The 15,676-nt window shown below is 50.5% G+C and overlaps 1 protein-coding gene across 1 annotated transcript; it reads left to right on the top strand.

Moving 5' to 3' along the window:
* Positions 1 to 10,958: 10,958 nt before the first annotated feature.
* On the top strand, positions 10,959 to 13,087 carry LOC149337807 (uncharacterized). The gene is made up of 3 exons (XM_089553535.1): positions 10,959 to 11,392; positions 11,479 to 11,744; positions 12,669 to 13,087. Exons 1-3 carry the CDS (start codon positions 10,971 to 10,973, stop codon positions 12,947 to 12,949), a joined length of 969 nt encoding a protein of 322 aa, XP_089409661.1. The 5' UTR covers positions 10,959 to 10,970; the 3' UTR covers positions 12,950 to 13,087.
* The last annotated feature ends 2,589 nt before the right edge of the window (positions 13,088 to 15,676 follow it).

Raw genomic sequence — 15,676 nt, 5'->3', positions numbered from 1 at the left:
CGAGGTCGCTGGCAACTGAGCGGTGAAAAATCGCCGAGGACAGCGGGTCGCAGGTAGCGTTAGGCGGCGTGTGGGCGGCGATTGGTGTAGTTTCGGAAAGAGCATCATCGTCGAAGGGTGCGATCAGGTCAACGGGTTCAACATGTCCAAGGCACTCTCCACGGAGCAACCTGAACCCAGAGGGTGAGGGATTCGAGACGACGATCTCGGCGGCACCTTGGCGCATGTCGACGACGGCAAACGGAAGAGGAAGGTGTCGGCGAGAAGCAAAGATAGGCGAAGGGGCGAAGAGTACAGGCTCGCAGGAACCAGAAATTGAGGAAAGGGGAACGAGCACGGCACTGCCGGGGGGAACATCGGTGTCGGCGGCGACAACGCATTTGGTACCAGAGCAAGGCGGCTGTTTGTCGACGGGCGCATCGCAGAGCATGGAAAAGGAGACGTGAGCACGGGCACAGTCTATGACGGCATGGTGACGGGATAGAAAATCCCAGCCAAGGATGAGGTCATGGGAGCAAGAGCAGAGCACTAAAAATTCGACGACATATAAAACGTCCGCGATGACGACACGTGCCGTGCAAGCGGCAGAAGGATGAATGGGCTCGGCGCTAGCGGTGCAAAGAGAGAGTCCAGAAGTAGAAGTGGTGACTTTACGAAGTGAACGGCAGAAGTTTTCGGCTATCACGGAAACGGCAGCACCAGTGTCCACAAGCGCAAGTGCTCGAATGCCGTCAACTAACACGTCTAAAAAGTTCGGTGGTGAAAGGCGAGGTCTTGAGCAGGTCGAAGTGTGCGCAGTTCGTGCCCCCAGTTCGTCGTTGGTGCTGGCGCTCTGCCTTCTTCATTGCATGGGCACTAATGCTAGCAGTAAGGAAAGGAGCAGCGCGGTGGTTTTGAGCTCAGAGGAGCGTGCACTTTCCGGGAAGAAGGAGGCCGTCTCTAACCCTGAGGCAGATGCTCTGTTGAGAAGTGAGGTTGATTGCTGCGATCGAGAGGGTAGCACACGGGACAAAAACGCTACGTTAGCCGAGCAGCGTGGTTCAGGTCAAGTTGCAGGCCAGAGCGTAAGTGTCGTAGGCTCGAACAGCAAGCCTCGAGAGACCCCATTATGCTCAGGAGAGAGTAAAGTGCCGATGAGACAGTCAGATACTACGACATGCAGTGACTCGTCGAAAGCACGAGCCCATTGGTCAAAATCAAGTGGGAAATGCGGCTCGGTGCTGCATCAGAGAGAAGATGCGGAGGACGAGGAAACCGCGAGAAAGGGAGGCGCGCAGGGCCGATATGCTAAGGCAGTTTTCAGAAGGCGGCCGCGCGCAGGGAGAACCAAGCGAGAGCGTGCTCTCCTGAGAACAGACACCGTACGGGCCGAGGACACTGTAAAGCTAAAGGCCGGCCAACAGTGTAATCGGCCGAGGCGGTCACCGCGGCACGCCAGGCGAAATAGACACCGCACAAAGCGAAGGCCACCCGACCCATTGAGGCGACCATGCGGTAGTTCTTGCGGGACGAGCGAAGCTTGTAGCAGGACACAGAGAAGCAAGCATAGCTACCACCCGAAAGAGCGCAGCAGAACGCGTTTCAGTCTAAGGCCATTCTTGAATCGAGGGGGGAATGCTCGTAGGCATTGCTTTCTTAGACCGTCCCCCTCCTGCATTCTTTTCAACTCCTGCTCAGATGGTGGAGACGCGCGACCGGGGTGCGGAACAAATCAATGTCGCGTGACGTCTGGAGCCCGAAGAGGTGAAAGCGCACTTAAGCCCTTCGGCTTTTGTCGGGTCTCGGCGGCCGAAGCTACTGTCAATCTGCGACCGCGCCGAGCGCGGCTGAAGAAATGGGCAACCCCTTCGAGTCGCGACGTGGGTCGTTAGCAGATTCCGAGAATAGAGTCTCAGCTGTTTGCTTTTTCTTTTTTTTTGCTGCTGCCGAAGAAGTTTTGAGTATGTGTAGTTTTTGGTATGGTCATTGTTAACTTTTGCAGCACTGGTCTTGCATTTCTTTTAATGCTAATTGTTTGACAATGCACAGCTAGTGCTTATGTATAGCAGCGCCCGCTGTCACGCGGAAATGCTGGAAAGACGGGCCATTGTAGGACACTAGCATAAGCGCCTGGAGTCTATTTGTTTAAGGATTAGACAGATTAATGTGAGTTGGGCTCCCATATTGAGGGAAGCTTTGCCAGGTTGTGCAAAGGTGACGGCACTATGCGGTCATACAAATGAGAAGAAGTAAGCACATTGGTAATTCTAGTGGTAATTACGAGTTGAAATCCATTACAAAGAGGGCGAGAAAACTGAAACACGAGGGCCTCATCACGTGTTTTCTCCGTGGCCCTATTGGAAGTGCTTAAAGCTCCCGAGAAAAAAAAAGTTTGGATTTGTTTTCTCCGCATTTGCATCTCTGAAGCGTCACCGTTTTGTTCTCTTTGTCGACTAGTTGGAGCGGTTTTCTTTGATCAAAATTCGGAAGCGAGTGGCATCCATTACAAAAGAAAACAAAAATTGGCTCAACTAGGTCCGGTAGGCCAGCTTTTCAGGCATGCGCTTTCGAGCGAGGGCTGTGGTGTGTATCAAAATTTACAGCCTTTGTTTAACCTTATCCGAAAACCTGGCAGTTCTCTGAGGTTGGCCGTGTGCTGCCCTGCTGGAGGTATGGGCTTAGCGTAGGCCTGATGACTAATGCTCCGTTTCGAGGACCACTGCAAGATGTTCAGGGGTTCCTGGCCAACCTGTCGAGCAGAAGGACTCGGACACTGACATACATTCGTGGTGCACCGATCAGCTGCAACCACTTCGTGACGTCTTCTTGGCGGCGGACGGACTTTAAAGGGACCCTGAAAAGCTCTTTGCCAAGGTTAGCAAAAGCCCACGAGAGATCGGTATTCCATCACTTGTCGCCGCACCGCAAAAATTGTTAAGCGAACTCCATCAACACCGAAGATATCGCGGATTAAAAATGGTGTTCCTCCTCTCCCCCACATACCACCCTCAACTCATACACGCGGGGCTCGCTCCGAAAAAAAAAAGAAAAGACGGGCCGATGCTCCGCCCATGCATACGTCAAGCAAAGGCGCTCTGCTTGTTTACTTCCGGTGGTCGTAGACACATGTGCGAAAGTGAGTGCGATTCACTGCGGTGCGCTGTTGCGAACGGCGTCGCAACGTCCGATCGCAGCTCGTCGCCTGCGTGCAACTTGCTAGATGTCAACGACGAGCCGCGCGCGGCAGACGCAACGACGGGAAGCGGGAGCCAAAGCGAGCACGGAGAGCGGCAGCGACGTACAGCGCGCTCCTCAGGGCGCTCGGGGTCGAGCCACGCCGGGCCGGCCAGCCTTGATGCCGGCCGCCGGCGAGTGAAAAACGCGCTAGTATTGTTTGTTCACGTTTATAGCAAGCCCTGGGATAGATGCATGTCAAAAATGCATCACTTCTGACGGTCGTTGGCCAATACCGAGCTGATCGTAAAAGTGATGAATGCGATACTAGCAAATTTCATCCCATAGCCGCTTTGGCGCTGCTGCGGCGCTTCGCCTGCCGCCTGCTAGCTCCGTTGCTGAAGGCGTCGTGGAAATCGAATATATATTCTATTATGGGACGAGTTCGCAGTAAAGCGATGTGAAGAGTAGGCCTTTTGATATAGCGCAAGCGACTTCCGAAGCGCCGTCAGCGATACGAAACCATTAGGCCTAGCGACGACTAGGGCAGCCTGGGACCAGCGCGCAGTTCGTCGCCCGGCGTTGCCGCAGTTGGCGTCGTTGCCGAAAGATCCACTTTTGAACAGACATGTTGTCGTTGCTCGAATCTAGGAAGCATCATCTCTGGTAGAATGGCTGTTTAGTATTTCCTTGTGCGAACGTCAAGTACGCCGAGCATGCCGGCCGGCCGACCGGCCTGGATCAGGTCTGCCGGCGTCATAAAAAATGAGCTAAAGAGTGTTCTTGAGTTAAATAATAAACCCTAGGCCAAGAAATGTGAAAAATGTGTCATTTTTGAGGATCACTGACCAATACTGAGCTGCTGGTAAAGGTAACAACTGTGATACGAGCAAATTTCTGGCCACAACTGCCTTGCAGCTGCCGCTGGCCTGACGTTGGGGTCCGGCTCGCCTGGCGCCCGCTCGCTTCGCGGCTGAAGGCGTCGCGGAAAGTGACTATACTATTACTTTATTGTGAGATGATGCTGTTGACTGTAAAGCGATGTGTAGAGTAAGCCTTTTATTATAGCTCAGGCGACTTCCGAAGCGCCGGCCGCTGCGGCTTCGACGCGAACCGAGCTATAGGCCTAGCGACGACCACGACAGCCAGGCAGCAGCAGAGCTCGTCGCTCGGAGAGCCCGCGAGCGGTGCCGTTGCCGAAAGCTCCCAACATAAGCAGGCATGCTTTGTCGCTGCTCGAGTATAGCTGGCAGTCTTTCTGATGACGATCGGTGCGGCGCGCCGTCCAAGTTTTCGCACATCAGTCTCCTGATTGCTGCTCGAACAGCATGGATCCGGAGCTGGAAGCGCGGCTGCGTGCAGCCACCGCTGAGATGGGCTTCGAGCCTTTCAGTACACGCCATACCGAGACCCACAGGGCGACGACAGCAGCGATATATATAATTCTAGTACACTATAGCAGCGACTCGTCGGCGCAGCTAGGAAACTCGCAAAGGCGGGCGCCAAGATTTGACGAGAACACATGCTTTTGTGAGCAGACGGTTTTCTTCTTTACCGGAAATACCACATTAATTTCAAGAAATGCGCTGGATTCTTACCTCTGTATACGTATGTTTTAAAAAATAATAAGCAATCAATAAAATAGTATTTCAAGGAGCATCAGTGCTCAGTTTCAAATGAAATATTGCAAAAATTGCGCGTGACGTCAAGTGGCAGAGCCAATGAGAAGGGTCGCCCAGTCCATGGCCAAGGCTGCCCAGTTTACGTCAAGTGGTAGGGGCGGGTAAAAACGCGCGGTGAGGTGTCGCCCTAATCGGCTGTGAGCGGCAAGTTTGAAAAATTGTTTGTAAATTATTGGTTCCACGCGCAGCTTTCTGAATCAGACTAGAATACTCGCAGAGACTACCTCTACAGAGTTGCTGCAATAAAATATGATTGAAGAAACCATTTCAGGGTCCCTTTAATGATCGGAGACCCAGCAAGCGGAGAACGGCGAGCCAGTCAGGCGCCATCAGGTATGCGGTCAAAAGCGCTGCTGTTTCTCGGAGAAGACGCAAGGAAAAGCTGGCCTAGGGGCGGCTTCTGTCGGCGGCGTTGGCGTGGACAAAGGCTCTAATCCCCTTCGCCGGCGATGCTGAATGCGGCTCTGGTGCCGGACTGCGCTCTTGGGGACTGGCAGCGGAAACAGGCGAGCCAGTCGGGCGACATCAGGCCCACTTTGGCCGAAGCGCTGCTGCTCGGGGAAGACAAAAGAGACACTGCGTGAGGCAGCTACTGGCGACGGCGTCGGCGTACACAAAGGCGTCTAATCCCCTTCGCCGGGGAGGCTGAGTGCGGCGCTTCTGCCGGACTGCCGTGGAACAACGGACGAGACCCAGTGGCGACGACGGCGGGGCGACGGCACCGCCATCTGATTGCCCGCGTGCGCCCTGGGCAGCAGACAAAGCGGAGGGGCGAGACTGCTGATTTGTCCCTTCCACCGAACTGAAGAGGTCACCGGTGTGAGCGGTCAGCGCTCGCGTCCTCATCGATCAGGATCGTCACTCAGCAGCGAACGACCTTTGGGCCTGGTCAAACAGTTCGCGACTGAGAGACGCCAAGTTCCTCCTTTCCCGTCTGTGTGTGTGTCTGTGCGGTGTGCGGGGCCACGTGGGGAAGGCGGAGCCTAAGAAGACGCTAGCAGCCCATTGGACGCTCAACCAGAGATCAGATTCTCTAGCTGGGTGCCTGGGGAATGTGAACCGCATTTAAGCAGCAATCTGTGGAGTGCCAGAGGATCCTCCCCCATTTTCGGACTTTGGTCTTCTTGCTACTGTACATAATGTGAAATAAACCTTCAAGCTTGCTATTCCTCCTAAAGACTTCTTTCTCTCCGTAGTCTGCCTGCTTCGTCCTAATGCGTTGAAGACCCTGGTCCCGATCCCCGAGCACATCACCGCCTGATCCAAAATACTGCCTTTGGGTGTAGATTTAGGGTGATTCTTTTTTGTCTTCGACTGAGAGCAAGACGGACCAGCAACACCTAACGGAGACGCACTGCGCTTTTGAGCACGCATCTCAGTCTCCATGTCAACGCACTCTTCAGATGAGATTTCTGTCGCACTGTGATGTGGATAACTGGATGGAGGAATAGACGAAGGCTGTGATTGAGTCTCACTCAGTGGATTGGAAGCCAAGGGCACCAGGTTGGGGAGGTGCAACCAATGGAGAAGTGATTGTGCCACAAAGAGGAGCAATAGAAGCTTGCAACAAAGTGGACATCTGGGATGCCATGACCTGCGAAATGCACGCGGACAGATTTTCAACTATACGATCCAAGGCACTTGCCATTGCTTTCTCCACCGCCGCAGCAATCGCTTGCGACAAGGAGGAATCCACAACGGTTGCATGCCGCGCTGCCACATTTGCATAGCCAGATGTCCTATCTTTGATGATCGCAACTGCCTCACGTCTTGAGCACGTGCTCTTCTCAATCAACTCTAGCACTTGAACTTCCTCAGCCCGCGCTGGGCATTCGGAATGGCTTGCTGAGTGTCCACCACCACACAACAGCATTTCTCGTCTTGAGAAGAACACCCAGCGGGGTCCTGGCTCTGTCCACACCCACAGCAACGAAAACTCGATTTACAGGCCTTGGCGCTATGGGCAAACCTCCAGCAATTACGGCACCGAAGGGGCAGAGATGTAAATTGATCCACACGAAAAACCGAAGGCCCCACCTTAACTTCAGATATACAGGTCAGCCCCGCAAATGTAGCAATATGCGTCGTTAGTAGAAGTAGTAATGAACATCTTTATAGAAGGGGTTGTGGGAGAGAATGAGGAGGGATGTCGGAAACGAGTGGGAAATATTCACGCGCATGTGCAATGATAGGGTTTACAGACGCCAAATACCACGAAAAATGAAACCCTCTTATTTAAAATAAGTACATTTTAAATTGTTCTCTTGTGTTTCTCAGCACCGCAGTCGGGTAGACGTTCATTTAGGCAAAGAACGTTCGATTACCGCAAAGAAAATGTGGCCGATAAAAGTTAATAGACTGACCCTTTGAAGCCTCCATGCCTTCTTTTGTTTGTTGAACACTCAGATGATTTTTGCTGGCGCCCTATGCCTCTTTCATGCGGAAGTTTTTCAACTTACACAATTAAGCTAGTATCACAGGGGTCTCCTAGGCATTAGGAAGTTACCAGCCGGTGCAACTATCAGCGACGAAGCAGCCCGACGTGAGCGTGTTTTCTTCTGCCCAATCGACAGCGTCGGTCTAGCAAAGCAAAGTGTAGCACCAGTTCTCCTAGCGGGACTTCAGTGTCGGGGATCAGTTGGTGCTGAGCGTCTGAACTGTGTCCTCGCACTATGCAGACTGCGTAGAGACTCCTCATTTGCGTGTTCTTCTGCCATTGCCTGTCGTGAGCAGCTGCCGGAAGTTCAATGCAGTAGTGAGATTCGTGCTGCCCTTGAAGGTGGCCAGCGAGGTCCACCAGGTGCGGTTGCAACGCAGGAAGAAGAAGAAAAGAAAGCACGTTTGTCGGGACTATAGTGTACTTCTATATAATGTGTTCAGGCGCCGCCGCTCACCATGCATTGGCGTGTCGCGGCGCGCGTCGAAAGTGCGGCGGCGCTGCTGTAGCATGGGCTGTCGGGAAAAGGCGCACTTTTCGTTGTCGTCTGCTAGTCAGTGACGCGTACGCGTGCATTGACGCGGTTGCGTGGTACGCGGCTCACATAAAGTTTTTCATGTGATCCCTTTCTGCCGCTGGCCGTCCGACAGTGAAGAAATGCCGAATCGTCGGCGGCAACGGCACTGCTTTACACCTGTGTGCACAACAGGCTACCATTGGACTAAGGGTGAGCAGCCGTCGCTTTTCGCTGTTCCAAAAGATGAAGCCCCGCAGGAAGATCTGGGCGCGGAATTTGCACCGGAAAGACAAGACCCTGGATGAAACGTACTCGGTATGAAAACTGCACTTCGAGCCATCGTGCATTCTCAGAGATTACGTTCACGTTATAAACGGAGGAGTCCGCATACCACGCGGGAAACCAGAGTTGACGCCGGACGCCGTGCCGACGTTGCTTCCCAATAACCCGAGCTACTTGTCATTTTTTTGTCAAGGGCATCAAACAGTCGCGAGAGGCAGGGCGAAAAGGAAACACGGCATGCAAAAATCAGACGATGTTCACAAGTATGCCACCGCGGCCGTCTGATCATGAATTGGTCACGATTTCGAGGTCGCGTTTCCTGCTCGCTGCAGTATGCACAATAGTTTGTTCATTACCCTTGTGTTCAAACTTTCCTCGGCAGCAGTATCCGCTGTAAGTTCTCTGCGCCTGTACACAATGCAGCTATTGGAAGAGAATTTGGAGCTTCTTTTCCGCAATTTTGGCTGTTTTGCGGCCGTCTGCTAGTCACTGCTCTTTTTTTTTTCTTCCGTGTGCGACTTGTCCTATCGCATTTAATTTTATTTGTCGTGCATGTACAATGACAAACATTTACAGGACACGTTATTGAAGTATTGGCTTTTGAAATGACCAAAAATACTCTGTGCGATGTACAGAACGCACCGCCGCGTATCGGGAGGAGTGCATGCAGTGACAGCCCGTGCTCTGGTGGCGCCGTCTCGTGGCTTTCGACATCAACAGCGAGAGCCGCGAGTCCTCCCTGAACACACTACCCCTTATTCTAGTACACTATATCGGGACTCCTTCCGCCATACCTTCCCAATCGTGGCTCTGGTCTGATTATCCATAAGTGGAAAATTGCTGAGCCTGCATTTTCGTGGGTACAGAAAGAACAGTGCGAACATTAAGCCAGGGCTTGGTCATTGCGAGGAAATTGGGGCAAGCGCTTTTATCTCCCTTGGCTACCGCCTTGTGGCGCACGGCTAGTACGCAAGGCTAGTAAGACAGTACGCTGACGTCATCCGTGAAGGAAGTAATAAAGAGAATGACTTTAGTGATTTCCGAACAGCACGTGATAAGCTGCTAGCTTCAGCGGCGCTGCCTGTACGCTGTCTCCACTTCCTGGTAATGAGTCGCACCCGCGGCAAACGCAGACAGCGAAATTTGCTCAGGCGCATATGCAATCTTCGTGGGCGGTGACATCACGAAACTTTTCAGAGGCCCAAGCCTCTGGGCCAGCTGTAGGAACCGCAGAAGTCACGACAGTTGCATACGAAAGGTTCCCTGCCTTGACGCCGGTCGAACGGACTGCAGGGATGGATCGCGATTGAGCGTTGGGTGTTTTCATTTTTTTCTCCAAGCCTGGACTGTCTTCTTGCGCAGCATTTTTCAGTGATACCGGCACGTGAAGGGAGCCCGGAGGGAGGAGAGGCTTATTTAGACAGGACGGCGGAGACGTCGGATCATTGTCAGGCCGCTCGGATCATTGTCAGGCCTGCTACCATGCACTGGTGGAGGGGAAGGAGAGAAGAACGAGGTCATCGAACTCTAAGGACGGACCTTTGTACCATCAAATAATAGAAAGGACTGCGGTTTTCATTCGCTTCCGCTGAATCTCAGTTCTTCAGAGTGCCCATAAAATCCATCCGAATATTATTCGTGGCTTCGGAATACATCTTCATTCAGCGGATTTGCGACAACAGCATCCTCTCCGCACCCGAATCCGAAAACCACGACGCCACTCGCTTTAACGTGGACTTGGCAAAGGTGCACGTGTGCCTGATAGCTCAGGACTCAACTGGCCTACGTTGCCTCTGCGCTGAAGGTGAGTGAGAGGGATTCTTTGTCCAACCCTGCGGACTGAAAACTTCGGGAAGCAGCCATTTAATTCAGTTTTTTTTTAAATATGGGCACTGACAGATAAATTCGACAGTGGCACAGAGCGAAGCTTCATGCAGTCAGTACTAATTAACCAGATCCACATTTATAAATGACTCTAGCTGTGTGACCATGAAACGGAGCACTCCGCAGTTAAAGGGCCACTTTTTTTTACATGTTCAGTCGATAACCACATCCAACTCCTAAGAGACCTCTCTATCTGCGACATGAAACCGCTTTTAAATATCAGCTAAAAGTATTTTAAAACCGCAAAAACCAGGAAACCGAAACTGATGGTGCGTTCCAATATACTCCCGAGTAGACGTCTACTTAGACGTCTTGCCGGATAGCCGCCATTTTGAGACGCGTTCCATTTTTCACGAAAAAGTCCAAGAAGACTGCTTCGCCGAAGTCCACATCGATGCAGGCTAACTTCCTGTCTAAAAACGGCGGAGCAGCTGGTGCAGCCGGAGCTGAGCGAGCCGTGCTCTTCACGGGCACTGGAGCCCGGAGACGCACCATATTTGAAGTTTGAGTCATTGTGTTAAGTTGATTTTTATGAGAATTGGCGGCCAATAAAGCAGTCTTTGTGGGCCTACGATTGCTATAGAAGGTTGTATGTGTGAATCGCGCGGGAGCAAATCGTGCGCGTGAGATCGCCTGGAAAAGCGGTAGCAATTAACGCAACATTATTGCAGCAAAAATAAAAAACAAGCAAACTACTAACAGCGCGTTTTTAACTAGTTTTATTAACCATTTTAAGAACATAGGCGTGCAGCTATTCGTAAATTTTAGTTCAATTTATCTGCCGCAAGGCGGCGCGTGAAGTAGACTCGTTCCGATATGTAGATATGTAGACGGCTTCCCAGACGTCACACAAGACGTCTTGTCGGACGTCTAGAGAATTGGAACGCACCTTGAGTTTCTACCAAACTATGACGTCCGGACAGACTAGCCTATGACGTCACAGATACTAGAGAGTTTTAGCTGAGCGTTTTTACGGCCAGCGGAGCGGAGCGGACGAGCGCGGACGCCACTGCGCATGCGCACATCGCTGGGCCGGCCAGCGTTTTTACGGAGCGAAGCTTACGCCCGCTGGGAAGCCCTCTCCAGCGGAGCGATGGGCAGCGCGCGAGCGTGCGTAAGAGCGCGCGGGCGTGTATGGGTATTCAAGATGGCAGCCGTCAACACAAGCACCGGCGCTGCTGCGTTGTCGACGGCGACCACAGCTCAGGCCCGTTTACAAGCTAAGAAAGCGCGGAGATGTTTCACAACTGAGGAAGACTTGTGTCTTTTGCGGGAGGTGGCAGCGACCAGGCCGTTTGGAGATGACCATAAGTGGATCGAAGTTGTGCGCATCGTGAACCACGCGGTGGGCCGCGAACTTACTCTGCGTGGAGCAAAAGACCGCGTGGATTTACTAATCGGATACTGGCGACAGCAGGACGCCAAGAACCTGAAAAAGTGAGTTTTATTTCTGCACAACTAAATGCCGGGCACACTGATAGGCAGTCGTTAATTAACGTGCATGCTGTTTTCACATTATTCAGGTCTGGTACTGAAGAGCAATACGCGGAGAAAGAGCAGATACTCCAAGACCTCTCCGACTACGTTCGGACAATCAATTATGAGCCGAGGATAGCCCCAAGAAGTGGGGGCATTATGAACAGAAAACGGCCCGCAACAGCTGAGTGTTCAGTTTCCGTGTCCCTAACGGGTCCACGGGAAGGTGCGACTTTGGTGCAGGAAACGACTGGCTGCAGCAGTAATCCTAGCGTGGCTGCCGACCGAAGTTGCGAAATTGAATCAACGCATGGTAAGTCTTACCATGTGTGTGTCTAACCTTGCATGTTCTAGCTTTTGATTTTCTCTGCTGAAATATAAAAACGCTTATGAGTGGTAATTGTTGCGGGTATTCTATGCACTGTAAATACGTTCGATTCGTCAGAGCAGTCGAGTGCCTGAGCTTTTCATACTGAAAGTCTTTAGGGCTCACTTCACTCATCATTACTGTGGATGTCCTTACTGTTTTTTTGCTTTGGCTGCGAGCCTCCAAAAATAACCCGCGCAAAAATTGGCAAATCAAACTGCGTTGATTTTTTCAGTTTGCGTGCTGTCTAGAATGGCTCGTAAATAAAACAGCACAAACAGAAAAAGGCAATTGACGCGAAATGAGAGAAAGCTTATGCAGTCTTTCAAAACCGAGTCGATCATCGTCAGTGCCGCGCGGCCGGCCTCGGATGAATGATAAAAAAAAATACATTTCTCGATGAAGCAGCAGCAGGAATGAAAAGCCGTACTCACATGTTATAAAGCGTGAAACACGATTGCGGGCTGCCGTACTGTGGTTGTGGAAAGTGGCTTCGCTTACTTTATAACAAAGCAAGCCCACCGCCTAAGAAAAGGCGCTGCGCATCGTTTCGGGTTTCGGTTACCGCATGATTTGTATGGTGACTCCTAAGGACTTAAGCCCGATAAGTAATTTAGTTCCGTGGGTTCCTTTAGAGGGAACTTAGCATGCTTAATAACTGAAAGTAAACCACAGCGTCAGGAGTTCGCAGAGCGAAGGGCGACGATTGGCAACCATAATAACGCAGATTTTAATGTGGGCTCAACTAATTATGCAAATACTGAGGTTTGTAAGAATTAACAGACGATATACATTACTTATCTGTGCGAATGAAAAGCGGCTCCTAGGAAGGCTGCTACATTTTTGTGTCTACCTTTCTTTACACGTTAGAACCACAATCCCCGGCTGCTCAGCTGCTCCTCAATATGTACGAGCCGGATCCTCCAGAGACCTCGGCTGCTGCAGCTGCTGGTGGTGGTGGCGACCGCTATGAGCAACATGTGCAGGAACAAGTGCATAACCAGCACTCTGCAAATGTTAGTCCAGAGCAGCAACACATCCCCGCCGGGCGAACGCAGCCCCAGCCCACAAATGGAACGGACCAAGGAGGAGAGCGCCAGCCTGCAGCTAGGCGACAAGCTCTTTCCGTCGCCACTAGAGGTAGTATTTGAAGGCATATTTTAACAGTGCAAACACTAAGGATTCACTGAGTTGAAACGCCGTTGTATGATAGTTTGATATGCGGTTGTACTAGAACTTGACAAGTGTACATCACCTTGGCAGGTGACAGCAGAATTATTGATTGGTCGCAATGCACCACTGTACCAGGAGTTGTATGATGACTCCTATGCAGTGCTTCATTAATGTGTAATATAACATACAATTATTATATAAATATTAAGGATGTAAATAATTATATCGGCTAAATAGGGTGCTAAATGACTATCAAGGCTAATTATTTATTGCCAGGGCAGCTACGACCTAGCATGTCTTACGATGGTATCGTAGGATATATGTAATCATAATTAAGCACCGCCTGTGAATTTTTCATTCAGTGCGCTATCACCACAAAAATCTTTGTACCGCTCAAATTGAACATATTCACTACCTTTTTAGAATTCACATTGCTCTAACATACCGCCGATCGCCGAACGCGCGTTTGTCTTTTTCCTGCCCATTGTGGTCTTGACATGCAGGGTGGATGAAAAAAAACAAAGAACACTCGTCATTGTCTTTCACACGGTCAAGAAACTTCTCTTTCCGCCTGTACATTGCAATATGGCGTGTATAGGACCCCAAAAACTTACCGAAAGAAAAGATGCCTTCATTAATATTCTGCCAATTAGTACACAGGCTACACTGCAAGAGGAACTCTGTTAGACAACAAAAATGGCACACAAGCAGAAACACAGGGGTCATAAACTGTTTACTGTCCTCGCAACAGTCCTTTTTATTTTTTATACAACGTGTATTGCGGTACCCGTTCTGTATACAAAGTCCCGCTTAGCCGCAAATACGTCTGATAGAAACATGTATTTGTGACTATTTTGCTGCAGTGGAGAAGCTCAACTGAATTTAAGGTTGATAAAAAACTGCTTGTCTGTTTTTGCAGGAACCCGGGGGTTACAGAGCATCGGGCTTCAGCTGATGACTATGCGAGAAAGAAACGACTATGAGCTACGCATAAAAGCGCAAGAAATTGAAAAACAAAAAATTGAAAATGAAGCACGGCGGCTCGCTCTAGAGGAGCGCAGGTTGGACTTGGAGGAGAGAAAGCATGAGCTTGAAGTGAGACGTTATAATAGAGAACACGAGAATCTGCTTGAGAACGTACAGAGGATGTTCAACGAACAGACTCAAGCAATCTTTGATTTCTTCAGCGCAAACCGCGCATGACATGAATACCCAGAAAACTGTCCTGGCAAAGTGTTGTACATCTTGTGCTTGAATAAAACGCATTTCAGAAAGATGTGTGAATGGCAAAACTACCGAGGAGTAAGGTAAGTTTCTAGATCTGGTGGATCAAGGCCGAAGTAATGCGATACCTGGGCACCATACAAACATGTATGACAGTTTGCCAAAAGCGCACTAGCTTTATAGATACGCGGCACGTTCTGGCGGTACAGCTTTTGATTTTTCTTAAAGTCAACAAAGGCGAACAGTCCTGCAATTTTTCCAAATCCCCACTCCACGGCTTGTCTTACGCTGCTCATAGCTTTGTTGAACGCGCGCTGCTCCGGGGTGAGGGACACACCACCATATGGCTTCAGCAAAAGAGGTCGCAGTGGGTAGGCGGGGTCACCATAAATGCAGAAGTTGCGCCCTTGAACGAGCCTTTCTAGCTTCGAATATACGTTGCTGATCCCGAAGTTACCTAAAAGCAGAAGTGAATTATAAATGATCAGTACCCGTTTTGAAGCAGCTGGTATGGGAGGAGAAAACAATGTGCAACATCGCATTATTGCACTTAACACTATTCCTTGGTTTCAACTGTTCGTTATTACTCACCAGCGTCATGCTTGCTGCCCGGGTATGATCCATCCAACTGGCAAATGATTCCATTGGGGCACATTATGGATTGGTATTTCAAGGCATGAAACCGCTTGTGCCCACTAAAGTAAAGTTTCTGATTTCTTGATGGCCGGCATATTGCCATTGCTGTACCGTCGATGAAACCCCAGCAGTTTGTCACCTTTGGCGTGGACGGCCTGAAAATTTTAAGTGTAAATTTGTAATTGCAAATGACAAACTTGACATTGATTCTGCTGTAATTGCGACTTACCTGCGAGAATTTCTCCAGAGTGTCGAGATTGAGCCAAGAATGGTTATTTACATCGTCAAGCAAGTGAAAAAACCGCTCTTCGATGTGGCGTAGAACTTCGTTCGTCAGTGACGACATCGTTGAACTGTGTCGCCCAAAAAGATCTTCAAGATCACACAGCCGGTTGGGATATGCTAGCCGTCGTAGGGTAATGCAGAGAGCTTCATCTGCGGGAACCACAACCCTTTGCGCAGTTACGACCTTTTCGGGTATGTGCAAGGCCCTCTGAAGTCTGCCTATATGCTCCTTCTCGAAACGAAAATACGTCCTAAAGACGCCATCGTCCATAGCATCAATGTTCAAAAGTCCGTGCACTGAAAGTGGCTCTCGTCGTGTCTCGCCAAATACCTCCAGGCACAACACATCTCCAATCTCGGTCCAGGTCAGTTGCGACAGCAGCAGCGGGTCCTGTAGTATGCTCTTCGGCATGATGCTAACAGCAGTAGCAGCCGCCAATTCGCGAATGCGCGCGAAAACAGCTATCTTGTTTTGTTTCGGCTTGATTTGACTAGCTCTGGCGAACATAATCTCTTTAACAGACTGCGCTTTTGTACATCTAAAACTGTACACTTACCAA

Source organism: Amblyomma mixtum, chromosome 7 (genome assembly GCF_055824585.1).
Source record: "Amblyomma mixtum isolate Tamu chromosome 7, ASM5582458v1, whole genome shotgun sequence".
Classification (NCBI taxonomy): domain Eukaryota; kingdom Metazoa; phylum Arthropoda; class Arachnida; order Ixodida; family Ixodidae; genus Amblyomma; species Amblyomma mixtum.
This window is presented reverse-complemented; position numbering and strand designations above follow the sequence as displayed.